Source organism: Parasteatoda tepidariorum, chromosome 3 (genome assembly GCF_982258835.1).
Source record: "Parasteatoda tepidariorum strain Cologne lab strain chromosome 3, Ptep-v5.0, whole genome shotgun sequence".
Lineage (NCBI taxonomy): Eukaryota > Metazoa > Arthropoda > Arachnida > Araneae > Theridiidae > Parasteatoda > Parasteatoda tepidariorum.
In genome coordinates, this window is record NC_141757.1 from 53,912,410 (window position 1) to 53,928,976 (window position 16,567).

At 29.7% G+C, this 16,567-nt stretch overlaps 2 protein-coding genes across 2 annotated transcripts; both read left to right on the plus strand.

The window, feature by feature from the left end:
- The first annotated feature begins 683 nt into the window (after positions 1-683).
- On the plus strand, positions 684-2,625 carry LOC122268385 (guanine nucleotide-binding protein-like 3 homolog). Its single transcript, XM_043051511.3, has one exon. It carries the CDS (start codon positions 884-886, stop codon positions 2,516-2,518), a length of 1,635 nt encoding a protein of 544 aa, XP_042907445.2. The 5' UTR covers positions 684-883; the 3' UTR covers positions 2,519-2,625.
- A 9,576-nt stretch (positions 2,626-12,201) lies between these two features.
- LOC107436743 (beta-1,3-galactosyltransferase 5) lies at positions 12,202-13,515 on the plus strand. Its single transcript, XM_016048534.4, has one exon. The coding sequence runs from the start codon at positions 12,334-12,336 to the stop codon at positions 13,432-13,434; it is 1,101 nt and encodes a 366-aa protein (XP_015904020.3). The 5' UTR covers positions 12,202-12,333; the 3' UTR covers positions 13,435-13,515.
- Positions 13,516-16,567: the final 3,052 nt, after the last annotated feature.

Genomic DNA, 16,567 nt, shown 5'->3' on the forward strand with positions numbered 1-16,567 from the left:
CAAAAGTTTGAAGTATTTACTTTAGTTTTCTCTTAATACAAATCTGAATACCGCGTTATCTTATGCTTCACTAGCCCCTCAGAGGATGACGTCACAAATCTACTGAGAGGCCTTGACTCTCGGTGGCTATGCTACGAGGCGATGTGTGAACAAGCCTAATATTCTATGCAGTTTTGTTATTGTAATTTGGGTTCAAATCTAAACATAATTGTACCATTCATAAGAGCTTTCAGAAATGTATTGATTCTCAGAGGTAGTAAGACCAAAAAATTTTTTGGAAAGTTAATATCTCATTGTGAATAATTCTTATGGTTTGCCATGTTTTGTATTTTATTCCTTATTTGGCTACATTTGAATAAAATGTCGCCAAAAATATCTTTTTAAGTTAGCCTAATTAGAAAATATTCTAATGATTATAATATTAATATGATAATGCTGAAGTTTAAAGGCTGAAAGAAAGAACTCGGCACATGTGAAATACTGCAAAAGATATGATGCAATAATATGATGACGCGTTTTTTCAATCTGCGGCGTAAAAATATATCGGAAGCAGTAACCCGGATTGGTTTGAATAAATTATCAAACCGAGCATGCGTATTGCTAATTCCACAAAAATTCCTTTCATGTAAACCGAGCATAATTCCATTCCAGTATTGACCAATCATATGCCTCTTTTTATTAAAAAGTCGGGCAGCCAAGCAACAGTCAAAACTTAAATTTAGGAATGAGGACGAACGATTGTTTGTAACCGTATCTCTTTTCATTTCCAATGTAAACACGTGTAATTGTGTTTTGGTTTCCCGAGGAAGAAGAGAAGTATTTATATTCAAAAGAATATAGAAAATTAATCCTTTGACTTGATTAATATTTACAAATACCGAAAATGCCAGCTAGAATGCATCGCAAACAGACCAAGCGAGTTCAGTGTCGGATAAAATACAAAAGAATAAAAAAAGCAGCTGAACATAATCGTAAGCTTCGTCGTGAACAGAAGAAAAATCCTAAAAAAAGGAAACCTAAGGATCCTGGCGTTCCAAACAGTCTTCCATTTAAAGATGAGATTCTTAAAGAAGCTGAAGTGAGAAAACAACGTGCAAAGGATCTCCGCGAAGCACAAAAAGCTAGTAGACTGAAACAGCAGATGGAAAATAGAGGACTCGAAGAACTCGTCGATGAAGCTGTTATGAAGGATAGTGAGTATGAAAGTAATATTATTGAGTATAAAGAAAAAGAAAAGAAAGTGAATAGCGAAAACTTCAAGTCGTATTACAAAGACTTGAAAAAAGTAGTCGAAGCAGCAGATGTTATTTTGCAAGTTCTGGATGCCAGAGATCCTTTGGGTAGTAGGTGTCCACAGATTGAAGAAATGGTCATCAGCAGCGGAAAGAAGCTAGTGTTGGTATTAAATAAAATAGATCTGGTTCCTCGTGCAAGTCTTGAAGCTTGGCTAAAATATCTACGCCAAGAACTGCCAACTGTTGCTTTCAAAGCTTCAACACAATCACAGAATACAAACCTCTCTCAATCTAAGGTTGCCGCTATTCATATCAATGAAAGCTTAAAGCAATCAAGCAGATGTGTTGGTGCTTCTTTTCTAATGAAAGTGCTAGGAAATTATTGTAGAAGTCAGAATATTCAAACCCTAATAAAAGTGGGAGTTGTTGGCTTTCCTAATGTCGGTAAAAGCAGTGTCATCAACAGTTTGAAGAGGTCAAGATCATGTGGTGTGGGTGCTACAGCAGGTGTGACCAAGTCCGTTCAGGAAGTATCATTAGATAAACACATAAAAATTTTGGATTCTCCTGGTGTTGTTTTTGCAAAGGACGGCTCTGCTACGACATTAGCACTGCGGAATGTTGTTAAAGTTGAAACATTAAAAGATGTTATCACTCCAGCTGAGGCTATCATACAAAGAGCAGATCACACTCAACTTCGACTACACTACACCGTACCCGAATTCACGTCGACTCATGAGTTGTTGTGTTTGTTAGCCAAAAGAATGGGCAAATTTAAAAAAGGTGGCATTCCCAATGTTGAGGAAGGTGCTAGACGTCTAATTAATGACTGGAATAGAGGGTATATTAAATATTATACACATCCTCCTGAGGTTTTCAAGCCATCTACATACATAAGCACAACTTATGTTGCAGAAATGAGCAAAGCATTTGATATTTCTTGTCTGGAAGAGCAAATGGAACTTGATAAAGCTCCAGGAGTATTTCCCAGCAGAGGTGTTGCAGTGCAATCTACTGAACCAACTGAAGGGCGATTAGAGGAGACAGGAGGCTCAAATGAAATGGAGACGGAAGATAACGAGTCAACCAATCGAGAAGTTACTGTAACTTTTGATGCCAAGAAAAAGAAAAGCAAAAATAATGAGACTGATATCGCTATGAATGACCTACAAAAAAATAAAATGGTAAAGAAGAGGTTTAAGCAAATGAAAAAGCGCCGCAAGAAGCTGGATAAGGAGGCAAATAGTGTCGCTGAAACTATTGAATCGTTAAGTTTTGATTAGGTTTAGAAATGACTGAAATATTAATCTGTTATTGTTTCAGTAGCTATTATAGCTATATTTTCAGTAGCTATTTGTATTTATAAAAATTTGGTTAGTTGAAAGGTCAACTGCAAAGTTTGTTTCCTTTATTTAAAAAAATGATTTGTTTCTCTTTTTAAAAAAATATGAATTCTAAAAGTTTTTGAAAGATCTGTCTAAGCTCTCTATAAGATTTTTTAAATTTTCATGAAAGAAGTTAAATGAGTTTCCCATCTTCTATTTTTAATCTCTGGCATAAATGAAACTTTTTAGTTAGAGAGCAGGGGTCTGTCCAGACATTTTGTGAAAGGTTCTGTTTTTCTAAAATTGTGAAAAAACTATTCATAATTTGGGAATATAAAATAAAGTCACATTCTTTCAACCAAGGTCCTGTTATTGCTAAAAACCTTTTCAAAAAGTTTTTAAATTGTAAATAGATTCAAGATTCTGCTCAACAATTGCTGCTACTAAATTAGAGGTGCATCATACAAATATTTGGTATTTTGCCTGTACTGCTCAACATAGAATATTCATTTAGGATGAATAATGGAAACAAAATCACTGACATTTTTAATAATTTCAATTGACATATTTTAAATAACACAACTTAGTAATGTATCAGTTTCAATGTTTTACGCATTAAGTAAACTTAAACAAATCTTAAATTTATAATATTTTATTTAAAAAATTACCAGAGATTAATTTTTATTTACATAATATTCTATTAATTAATTTTATGAATAAAAATAAATTTATTGATTATTTATGTAGAAAAAAATTATGATTTAATATTAATAACAATGCGCTCACGATGTTTATTAGTAGAAATATTTTCTTAGAATACTACATTTGGAATTTAGTTTGTCTGGAGCCCCTCCCCCCCCTCCCCAGAAAGGGTTTATACTATTAACAAAACAATAAGGAAGATAAACAAATTTGTCAAGGGCCCAATTAAAGATAAATTATTTTGTGAAGGGTCCGTTTTTATGGAAATATATTTTATGAAGGGGCCGTTTTACGAAAATATATTTTGTGAAGGGTTCGTTAATAGACTCAAATTTCTTCTAAACAGACCCCTGAAAAGTATTGTTCCATACTTAAAATTAATAGAATTTTCTAAATGAATGAGTAGCCTGAAATGGATGATAAAAGATTAATTATGTTAATGCATTTCTGAAGAAAAAAAATATTTTGAATATGAGAATATAATTTGTTATTATTAAAATTTTTAGTTATTTTAAAATGTGTCAATATATAATTTATCATCAACTCTTCTTTACCATCTACCCCTCCTGTTAATATTTGTGTTATTAACCCGTATGTTGTTGTGGTCCTTGATTGCAAAGCAAGCATAAGAGTATATACAGTAAAACTTTGCAGCAACAGTATTTTAGTGACCAAATAAATGTATTTTTATGGAGGGATATATTAATATATCGAGGGCCTACATATTTTAGGGACACAATAAGATTATTTTTTTTTAATGTTATATTTGTAATAACTAAAAATCTATTTATATATTATATAAAATTTAATTTGCAGAGTGTTAATTTTGGTTAACTTCTTAAAAGATAAGTCAGGCAATTCTAAGGTCTTGGGGTTGGTCTATGTAGGTCAAGGATGGGGTGTTGAAATCTGAATACAAAAGCCAGTCACTGTGGTGAAAAGAAATAAAATAAGTACATAATCAGCAGAGAGTGTTCTCTTGTCAGAAAGGGCCAGTAAAAAAAAGGCAAAATATGAAAAAATAAGATTTTTTACATTATTTGAAAATCAATAATAAATGGAGAAAATAAGGTTGAAATTTGAAAAAAAAAATCATTTTACAGGGATTAATTGTTTTAGAGAATATTGCAATATTGAGGGGAGGATAACATTAATTCATGTGCTAGCTCGTCGGGACCACAAAACATTATTGTAATCGAGGCAGTTATTGTATCGGATATCGTAGTAGCGAGAGTTCACTGTATTGAAAACTCTTAAAATGCTGAGGTTTTGCAGTCTGCTCATAAAGAACAATACTCTTTTGTATTCTTTTAATTGCATTTAAAAAAAAAACAATCTATAACGAATAGTTAGTTGGCTGCCAAGTAATATACACTTGTCTAACTGTAATCAAAATTCATTAGGTATATTTATATTTCTTGGTATGCATATTTTAATTATGTTACTTATAAAAAAATTAATATGTATCAAAAACACCAGTAGATGTAACACAAGTGAATTTGTGTTGCATTAGAAAATAATATAGAAAGTCCAAAGGAAATTAAAAATATTCTCTTAAATATCAGCATGTTATCTTAAATATGTTTCAAACTGTGGTTCGCTACCCATATACCTCTGGCAGCTTGGTACAATGAATGCTTGAGGCTCAAATTGTTCAGTTTTAAACAGTATTGTACATATACTTGGTGTGTCTCCCTACAAGAATTATAAATGTTTCCTATCTTAGACTTAACGCATTACTTTTAAAATTATAGTACGAGACAAGAACACCATGAAGAAACATTCAGTAGGATTGTCTAGATGTCAAAATTGATGGGATTTTTAAAATTTTAGAAATTCATAGTGATAATTGTCGAAAAAAGTAATGCTAGGCAAAGCCACAAAGTACTTAGAGAATGGAAATTGTTATTATGTGGTTCATATGAACTTCTAATGAATAAGACAGGGTTGCCACTCTACAGGGAGAACAGGGAAAACCTGGAAAATACAGGGAATTTAAAAATCACCTAAAGAACAGGGAATTTTGAATTTTTCTTTACAAACTGGGAAAATACAGGGAATTTTGTTTTTTTTTATATTTTGATCTTTTAAAAAATGGTGACCACTCAAAGCGTAATCTATGGGATATTTAACCATGATATTTCAGCTATTCTAAACTATTTCATTTACTATAGTATTATTTAAGTATGTTCAGCTGTTTTTCCAGCAATTGAAACTAATAAATATAGTTAGTCCAATATAGCTCACACAAGAGCACAGTAATTGTTGTTTCCTCTTAATATATTGCGTATACCATGTGCAGGGAATTTTTTTTCCAGATTTGAGTGGCAACCCTGTAAGAGTGAAAATTAACATGGTCTGGGTTGTTAAAATTTGAATTGGACCAGTATAAAATAATTATCAGTTGTCTGCTGGCCCATTTTCGCTTTTGTGTTTTCATTTGTGTTTTTGTCACAAAGTAGCATATTTCATCAATTGTCAGCATTAGACGTTCTCACTATTGTAATTTTGGTGCAGTATGTCCTGAATTGGACCTTGTGCCAATAAACTCTACATTCAATCTCTATTGTAATTTTTCATTTAAATTCCCTTAATCTTCTTTTTCTTATAGAGACATGTAAACAGCTCAGTGAACATGCATATTGATCTTGCCTTTTAATTACTGGACCTGAGATTAATTTTTAAGACACATCCGTTACAATAAAAATGAATATTTTTATTTTGTAACTTAAGTAATTATATTTAATAAGTAAAATAAGATTGCTAATATTTTCAGTGTCAAAGCTTTAAATGAAATTAATAAAATGAAAATGATAAATTCTAATGAAATGAAATTGATAAATTCTTTATATACTACAGTATATAGAAAGCTTTATTAACTTTTCATAGAGACATACAATTATCTTGGGGCCCAGTCAAAACAAGAAATAGCATGCTTTTTAATTTAATTATTATTATTTAATTGCTGAGGGTTACTTACATATGCTTGCAATGTGCACAAATGAAGTGAATGTATTCTCATTAGGGATATATTAATAGAAATATAAAACAGCAAACATTTAATTTTTAGTAAAAATCAATATGAAAAGAATTAGAAATTTATATTTTAGTACTTTTACATGAAACTGATTTTAAAACATTAAAGTTACATCTTTGCTTTGAAAAGTCTTAGTATTAAAAATTAGATTTTGTGAAGGAGCTCTTAATTTTTTTCTTGGGAGTTATAAATCCTGTGTCCAGCCTTGGTTAGAGGCTATTTTCAGTTTGCTCTTTTAGACAAATTAAAAATGGTTTTATATATTTAAGGAAAAAAGTTTTGGCTATACGTATCTAGTATCAAATTTTTTTTGTAATACCTGTATCTTGAACAGAAGCAACTATTAGATGGGAAAAGTAGAATGAAGTTGTTCCGAAATATAATAAAGGTTATTAAAAAAAGTGGCTAAAAACACTAACTATTTTAGATGATTCTCATCCTTGCTTTGCTCAGACTAACATCAGTAAAGGGTTGATCAGAGAGCAAAAACATTTTTGTTCTTTCTTACACTCATATATTTAGGAGGGAGAAAAAAAAATTTGCGCACAGTACCTTCTGTGCGCTGAGTTTTACTTTATTTATTATCTTTTTTGCTTGTCTATAAAAGTGAGTATTAAAAGCTGTTCTTCACTGGACACACTTTATGAAAAAATCAGTTGTGTGATTTAAAACTGACTTATTGATCTCAACTTTTGGGTATTTTTGTTCCAAATACATAATACTGATAAAGGTATATTATCCATATTATTCAAAACTAAGGTTACACTGGGCTGTAATGCCTCAATATAAAACTAAACACAGATTATAAAAATAAGAAATATTTCCAGGTTAATTTTTCGTTTTTATATTCACGCCAAAGCTTAAAGTTCACACTATTGTTTCAAGAGTTCATAAATATTAATGGTAATGGTATTATCTTTTGCAGAAATAATTTTATTAAACAGGGCGAATTCCTGTACGTTTGCATTAGTCTGCTCTTAGCCCAGAGAGCTTTGTTTGAAAAAAAAACAACTTATTTTTTAGTTTAATCCTTCTATTGACAAAAAAAATCGAAATGAACTGCAGGTGGCGTATAGCAGAACTCTCTACTTATGGCAACACTTCACATGCTTTCCCCATTACTTCATATTTCACAACCTGTTAAGGCCGCAGGGCAATTCAACACTTAAAAACTTAGAGGGAATGCAGAACGTACATTGTCAAAAATTGCATTTCATAAATAGTTGTATCTTAATTTAAAGATTTAGCTTGCTTTTAAAGTTTTTAAATTATGATTGAATATCTATTTCTGGGCCTATTTTAATGCAATTTTTGACATTAATCTTTAGAAAACACAAATTAAACAACTAGAAATTTTCGGAATCTCTCCACTTTTTCCTTTTCAATGTAAATATTTGCCTCATATTGAACCTCTTTCCTCGAAAGGCAGGAAGTAGTTCAAAGCGGAATAGACTGCCTTGCAGGTGTGTGAGGAAAGGGAGCGCGCGTTTTAGGTCCGGTTTTTGTTATTCAGAGCAAAAAGTAGGTAAAATAATACGTTTTGGATTAAAGCTACGTTGGAAAGTTGTCCATTAAGTTAATGTAAGTACCATTTCAAATGCGCATGACCAGCAAGCCCACAGTAGCGAATATGGCTGCATACGATGACATTACTGATCATAGTTATAATGGCTTGGCAATTTTCAATCCTAGTAGGATTATCCTACCTTATGTCTACCTCTCTTCCCAGTTAACAACCGCTGTGCTGTGTGAACCACTGTTTAAAATATAGAAAAAAATATTCATGATTGGTGGCATTGGATGAATGTTTAAATCTTAATTTAAATAAAACCTAGATTATCGAGCCTGTTAATACTGACTTCGGCTGGTAAACACATATCCGCTAAAGAATATGCTGGAAGTTAGCTTAATTTCTTTTGGTTTAAAGACGCTAATAGTTGTACTTTTAGCTGCTACGAAATTTTATTGGAAAGCGTTATTGTTTCTAATGCTACTTAATAATAACAGCAAGCCTGCTTGGCTTGGTGAAACCAAGCGATTTTAAGGTAGAGTGTGCGCTTCTTATTTTTCAGTGGCGCCATCTATGTTCAAGAATACAACGTCAGTCGAACACGTCACAGCACTTTTTTAAAGAGCGGACCTATTAATTCATCCACGGATCGTAATTTTGACCTGAACCAGAGGACAACCAATTCCGTACCCCCCGAGTTATCGATTTGTTATGGGGATTTTGTGACCCGACAGGTTTAACGTGTACCAGTCACCATTTCCTTCACGGGAAGTCTTCGGCCGGCGGGGATCCCACTTGCGCCCATTTGGATATGATTCCAACGCCCTACCAACCAGGCTAGTCCGGCCAGGTACATATTTTATCCCCCTTAACATTTCAGAGCAATAAAAATTTTTTTTTGTGAATTATTGATTTAAATTTTTTAAAAACAAGAAAGATGTACAAATCATTGCTCTTTTTTTTTTTTATAGGTATTTAGCACAAGAAAGAAATTCTTTTTTCTTATGAGTGAAATTTTGTGAGCTATTGAAGCACAAAAATTGGGCCCCTGTGATATGCATTTTTAAGATATTTTTGAACATCGTAGTCGCTTACGTCCAAGAAATATATTATTTTTCCATTATCAAATTCAATCTTTTAAAAACATTTATCATTTTTATGTAAGACGATTTTCAGCAAATAATTTGCGAAAATCTTTCGCCATCCCTCCCCCCCCCACCAAAAAAAATCTTTCTAATACGACATCCAAGAATCAGTTATAAACTTTATATAATGGTTTAATGGCAGGAAGCTTCGTTCATTCGCAAACCTCCGTGGTTACTTTTCATTAATTTTTTCCCCCCTGAAAAATCTATATTTGCAACGAAAAAAAAAAACAATTTTTTTTAATAAGCTAATCGTAACGAAATTCTTATTTGTCCTTAAGTTATTTGCAATTTTCATTACTATAAACTCGCACTTGGCTTGATGTCAAAAATAGCAACAACAAAAAAAAAAAAAAAAATTTAAGAGAGAGGTTAGATGTAGCCAGGTATAAGTCTTAGCTTTTTTATCGAAATTTTTAAAAATTTAAAGACTGAAAATAGTTAAAAACTATTTCCAACGCGAACTGTCATGTCATATAAAGTTATCGTTAGATATTGTTAACAAGAAAACTTACTTCTCATTTCTTATGTCGCTGCACATTTCTGTATTCCTATGTTTAAATTTTTGTTTTCAAGTACAGTTGATTATTTTTTAAATCCAATTATCCTTTTATTTCGTTACAGCATAGTAATAAAATGTGCTTACATAAAATTATATATTATCTTAACAAAAAGATTTTTCTTATCGATTTTGAAGGAAAGAACTTTTAATATCAAGGGAAAAAACGGTTTATGTCGATTAAAGCTAATTCTGAGGGGGGGGGGGGAACAAATTTGCATATGGACAGGATTTTTTGCACAGCAAGACTCAACTTCACTGAGTAATAACTCTTGAGGAAGGTGGGTTACCGATTTTTCCGTTTTATTGATTTGCCAATATTTAATCATCCTCAAAATGCAATAGATTTCAATGCAATCGTAATTTTTGTTAAAAATTGTCAAAAACCGTTCTTCTCGCTTGATCTTCAATGATCAGGTGCGTAACCAAATTATTAAACAAAAAATAAGAACTTTTCAAGCACTAAAAAATATTTTTAAGCACTTATTTTATCTTGTTTTAACCGTCATGTCAACAAAAAAAAAAAACACTTTGGCATTGTTTTTGACAATTGTCAAAAATCATGAAATTTTGAATCATGTAAAACGAATGGCGTTTTCATATGCTACGGACTGGCAATACGCCGAAATAGATTGGGTGTTAAAGTAATCGTGAAAATGTTGAATGTAACAATCTGAACTGTATCTTTTTGCATAATTCGAAGCGAAAATCAACATAGTAAAAGGAAAAATCTAATTTTGAAAAAAGTAAAATTAAGCACTTTTTAAAAACACGCAATGAAAAAAGCACCTTTAAGCACTTTTTAAAAACGCTACGCACCCTGAAATGAGGAGCAACCACAGAGTTAGATGAGCACAGTGAAAGGAGAGGGGCAAGGCGGAACCTCCTAGTATTTTGAAAAATATTCGATATAAAAGTTAAGGTTTAAACCTAGGAACATCTAATCTTTTTCTTTCTTTCTTTATTTTATTTATTGATTTGTTATTTTTTTGTTGCTTTTGACGAGCACGAGTTTATGAGATGAAAATCTCTAGTAAGAGAAATAAAATGTTCTACATCATTGGATAAATATAATCATGAAAAAAGAATCGTAAACAAAGTGTTAAACATTTTAATAACTTGAACAAATTGGTTAGCAAGGGAAATTTTTTTATTTCGTAGTTGCATTTCAGCGGGTTACAGATCAACTAACACCGGGTATTTTTTTCTATTAAAAGATTAACAGTTGATAATTCTCGGACAAATAATCGAATGTTAAATTTTTTTATTCCATCCAAATGGGCAGCAAAGCGTAAGGTAAAAGGGGAAAAAAAGTTAGAAAATTTCACGAATAAAGCTCTTAAAGTTGGAATAACTTTCAAAAAAAAAAAAAAAAAATACGTGTGAAGTTTATAAACAAATATGGCCTTTTGTGTTTTTATCCTTGCGGTATTTTTTTTCAACGAGTTTAAAAGTTAATAACTCTCAAACTAAAAAAAAAAAAAAAAATTATGTAAAAAAAATGAACATTCGATTATTATAATAATCGAATGTTCACTTATTTTATTCAATCTTACTCAGTGCACTTTTCTGTAAACCTTAGGGATTTCAAATTTCTAAGTTTTCGCAGTAAAACGCAACGCTAAGATGAACACCCAATTATGTTAATTAATTAATTTTATTATAATAATGCAGTTATTAAGAATTACATTTCGAGAATCAAAATTAATATTAACCCAGTCAAAGAATTTAAAGAAAGTATTCTCATGGGGATGTTACTTTATACAAGCTGTAGCGTAAAACTGGTTTTTTCCTCAACATTTTTAAGTATTGGTGATACTATTCAGCAATTTAAAATCCTCTGAATATAAAAACAAAAATCTCTATTCAGCGAAATATCGTGCTATTTCCGTCAGAGATCGAATTAAATTTATTAAATGAAAATGCATTTATTTAAAGTTTTAATATCCATTAAAAAAAAAAAAATGTTTTAAACTATCGGGTCAAAATTACCTCTATGTTCCAAGAGCATAAACAAAGAAATGGGGACTTTTTTACCTGTGTCGAGTTACAAAGGCTCGGAAATAGTAATTTTTCATAAAATGACATTTTTAAACTTTTATTTCTCTTTTTGATATCGTTTATTTCTATTCTTATATGTTTGGAACGAAATAAGAAAAATACAGACAAGAAACTAAAAATAATTAGAATATTAACTTATGTACAATAACGAAAAAAAATTTCGCGAGTGTCTAACACTATATATTTTACATTTTGCTTTAGAACAAATTTTAATACATAACTTTTTAATTTTAAGAAGCAATAAAATAACAAAAAGTTCGGAAGAGCTTAGCTCATTTGCGTAGCTTCTCTGAGAGTTCGATGTTGAAGTAGATTAAATAGAACAACTTTGAAGTGGGACATCAAAAATTAAAACAAGAATAATCGGTAATATCGACAACAATATTCGAAGTTTTATATAAGTAGACCATTGAAAAAAAAAATTCTCGAAAATTATTCCCCGCCATATGATGACAGGGGTAATTAAATCACCGCTCCAAGGTTCTTTAAAAGCAAGTTTCGTAAAACACCAAAAATGAAAATCAACAAAACGGGTCACTCCCAAATAAAGTAGAATAACTCTGGCCAATCAAGTGTCGTGCGAACTTACCACGTGACTAAACTGAAACCCACTCACAACTTATGGTCTTTTTTGCGGAGGTGAAAATGAAATTTCTTATCGGTGTTAAAGAGATTTTTCGAAAGTGTATTTTTAAAACTAAAATATATTAATTTCTTTGATTTAATATGTGATACATATTAACATTTTCAAGCACTACGATGCTTAAAGTTATCCATTTGAATGGAAAATATAATCTGTGCAACTTAAAACGTTTAATAATAGCAGCAAGCCTCACTACTTTGTCTTTCCTTTTCACAGCAAACTACATTATTTCAAACGCAATAAAATTTTCTTTTGTGCCACAAATCAAAACAAAGCTGGAAAATTACGATTTCGACTACAGAATCACTAATAATATATGTAGCGAACAGATATATTTATTGGTCATAATTCACAGTGCAGCGAATCATTTTGAACATCGCCAAACTATTCGCGATACCTGGGGAAATCCAGGGGAACAATTTCCGATAGTTAAATTAGCGTTCCTTCTTGCTGTTGATGAAGACCTGCAGAGAGAAATAGATGAAGAAAATGATCGTAATAGGGATATTATTCAAGGCAATTTTATCGACTCATACCGCAATTTAACTTATAAACACGCAATGGGTTTGTCTTGGGTATCCAACAACTGCAACCAAAGTACATTCGTACTTAAAATGGACGATGATATCTTCATAGACATTTACCAGTTCATGGATTACATGCAAAATAAGTTGAAGTACGGTGATTTGAAGAACAATATTGCATGCTTTCATCAGAAAAGTATGCCAGTAGTGAGAGATCCAGTTAGCAAGTGGTATGTTTCCAAAACAGAGTATTCATCAGACATATTTGAAGATTATTGCTCTGGATGGGCCTACCTGACGACACCAAAAGTGGCCCATCGCCTTTATCAGTCTGTAAAAAAAGTACCTTATTTCTGGGTGGATGATGTTCACCTGACAGGTAAAGTCAGAAAAATGGCGAATGTAAAACTGATTAGATTAAACAATTTATTTGCTTTGGAAAGTGATGGACTGATAGATTGGTGCAATTCTGCAACAGATTTGAAATGGGATAAAATGTTTGCTCCTACTTGGGGGGATTTGAAGCTAATAAGGAGGGCGCATAAGAAATCTCTAACTTGTTTTGTTGCAGACTGCAAGTGTTGTTACTACCGAACTACTACTCCTAGACCTTCAACATCATCTACAACGGTAAGAGGAAGGGCACAGCTGATACCTTTAACTTTTTATAGGAAAAAACTTTTAAATCGATAGAATTTCATGACTAATATTTTTTTTCATGATTGTGATATTTATTAGTAAATTAATTTTGTTTAAATAAAATAGTCATTTCAATATAGTGTTGGTTAAAATCACTTGCATACATTAAAAAAATATTGACTAGAAAAATTAACTTTGGTTTTGCTGCTGTTCTCTAGCCCTATAAAATAATTACTAAATGCTTTGAAAAGATTGAGTATATACGTCAAATATTACTTTTTATCCAGTAGTATGATACTGAACAATTTCCTGATACATAAATTTTGTTTATGTGGATTGAAAAACTTGGCATTGTGAAGGTTTACTCCTTTAAAATATAGTGAACAAAGCTTTTAAACAAATTATCAGTTTCAAATATACTATAAAATTCACAGTATTATAAGTTAAATAAAAAAGAAAAATAATTTGATGTATTGCAATGAAACAATTAACTAATTAGAAGGATAAGTTTATTTTATTGCTTTACATAATTTTTGAATTTATTTTAAAAAATTATAGAGGCAGTAGAACTTTACATATGTCGTTCTAAATCTGCACAATAAACTATTGGCAAAAAAAAAAAAAAAAACTATAGAATATAGTAAATTTTAAATATATTTAAATAATTAAATATAATAATTTTTTAAAAACTAATTTAAGTATCTATTGGAATGCGCTTTTTAGCAGAATTTCAGTGAGTTATACACCTCTGAGTATTTTGGTGAGTAATTAATATGATATGCATTTATTTCCATCAAATCTTGATAAAATTTAAATATTAAATTTGAAAAAGTAATTGAATTAATTATCTTTTAAAGAAGATACAAATGAAGTTATATAGTAATGGAAAGAAAAATATTTCTACTAATAAAATAGAGAGGGAAAAAATTGAACTCATAAAATGATGCTTTATATAAAATAATTTTCAAAATGGCCAAAAAACATAAAATAACAAAGACCAATCTTTTTTACATGTGTTTAGTTTAAATTTTGTATGGATATTTTTGAAATTATTTTAAGATACAACTTTACAAATTGATAAGCTTTAACTAGCATATCTGAAAAAATTATCTTGAATTTTGTTTTAAGTACAGATGAGAGCAATTTCAATAGATAAATTATTTATGCTTTTTCAAAAGTTCCATTACTAGATAAATTTATCAAAAGGGAGAGAAAGATAAATGCAAGTGATACTAGTCAAAACAAAATTCTATCAAGAAACAAACGGATCAAAATTTAATCAAAACCAAGCATTTTATATTTCTTAGTATCAGCAAAATCATGGTTTTGATTTTTTTTTATTTATCTTTGTTTTCATGCATCAAATGTCTATGACATTTTTAAGGATAAATAAAAGTAAATAATAATTAAAAAAAAAAAAAAAAAACAGGAGAAAAATTACAATGAAATATTTTTCCTTCCAAATCTATGCTTATCAACATAAATTTTTATATATAACTGATTTTTTTTTTATAAAAAAAAAAATGTGATTTTGAAATTAGATGTCTCAATTGCGTGGAATGTAGTAAAGCTTTAGAAAAGTAATAATAGATCACTCTTCGGTATAAAAACTTTTATTGATAATGACTTTATTATTAAATATATATAAAAAAAATTAAGGTTATGTTTTTTTTATGTATAAATAATAGAAGAAAACTGAAAACATTAAAGAGCTTATCATTCAGGATAAGAAATTAAATCAGTGTTAGTGAGTGTACCAAATATTGAATAAAACAAAAACCATGATTAATTGAAAAGATTTTTTAGTTAAATGACTGATTATTTATATAACACTTCAATTTATAAATTGCTATTGAATAAATTTCTTCTTGATTTATACCACTAGTTTCTTGCTAATTTTTGTAGATTTAGATTAACATAACTTTTGTAGAGCTTAAATTTTAAGCCTCTGAAAATATTAAAAATGAAATCAATTACATTAACTAAAATTGTTGAAACGATTAATATGTGATATTTGTTAAATAAAAAACCAAATTAAAAAAAATACTAGGTGGTGTTTAATAAAGAACATTAATAGAAACAGATATACAAGTTCAGCACACATTCGAATCTCTTTCATCTGAGTACTTTCGTAAGCCAAAGTGGAACAATTACTCTTTCTTTTATTAATTTTAATAATATATTGCCATAATTCGGCCCTGCATGAAACTTCACAATAATAATAATAAAAATATACTTTTTTGTACTGCATGACTACTTCAGGTTTTATGCAAGAAAAATTAATAAAAATATGGTTTTAATAAGATTTGCTGAAAGTGTTAATTTTCACAATAATATTTTTAAACATAATCTACATTAGTAATTTCTAAATTTAACTTAAATATTATATAAAATTATTAATATAAACAAAAAACATGATTTTCCAAGTTTAAGGATAAAAATAGATAAAAAACAAACAAACGACATTGCTTGTGAAATCCAAAATCTCGATTTGGATTATACAAGATAGGTTGTAATTACTGCAGTAATGAAGGTCTACTCTATTTACATTATTTAAGCAGAAGATATTTTTATGTACAATTCGTAATTTAGTACAGTTTGAAATTATTTTTTTCTAAGATGCAATTTTTGAAGTACTACTAATTTGATATCAATTTAGTTCTATATTAATTAGTAAGATGGCTAAAACTATAATAATTAAAAAGTTTTTTTTTTCTTAAATCAAATAACTTAAACATAAAAATTAGCTCATAAAAGTAAAAATTTCATTTTCATCTAATGATTAATCTATTAAAATAGAAGGAACAAAACTTATCAATAGCCATAGGATAAAGAACCTTATAGATGTTTACTTTATTTCATTTTAATGCACTATATAAATTAGTGTATATATATTTTATAAATTTAATCCATCAAGAAAACTGTTTTAAATATGCTGATCAGCTAGTAACTTAATTTGGTATAGTTAATTTAAGTTATAATTTGAAAAAGACAAAGGATTAAAGTAATTTTTATAATTGTTCATACAACGGTAATATAATAAAGATAAGAAACTATAAGGTCAGATGGAGAAAATTAAGAGGCCTGTTATAGGCTGTACATTTTGGCCTGTTTATAGGCTGTAATGCTTAAGAACAAGAATGAAAATTCAGTTGTAATTTTAATAAGAATTAATAACTTGTATAAA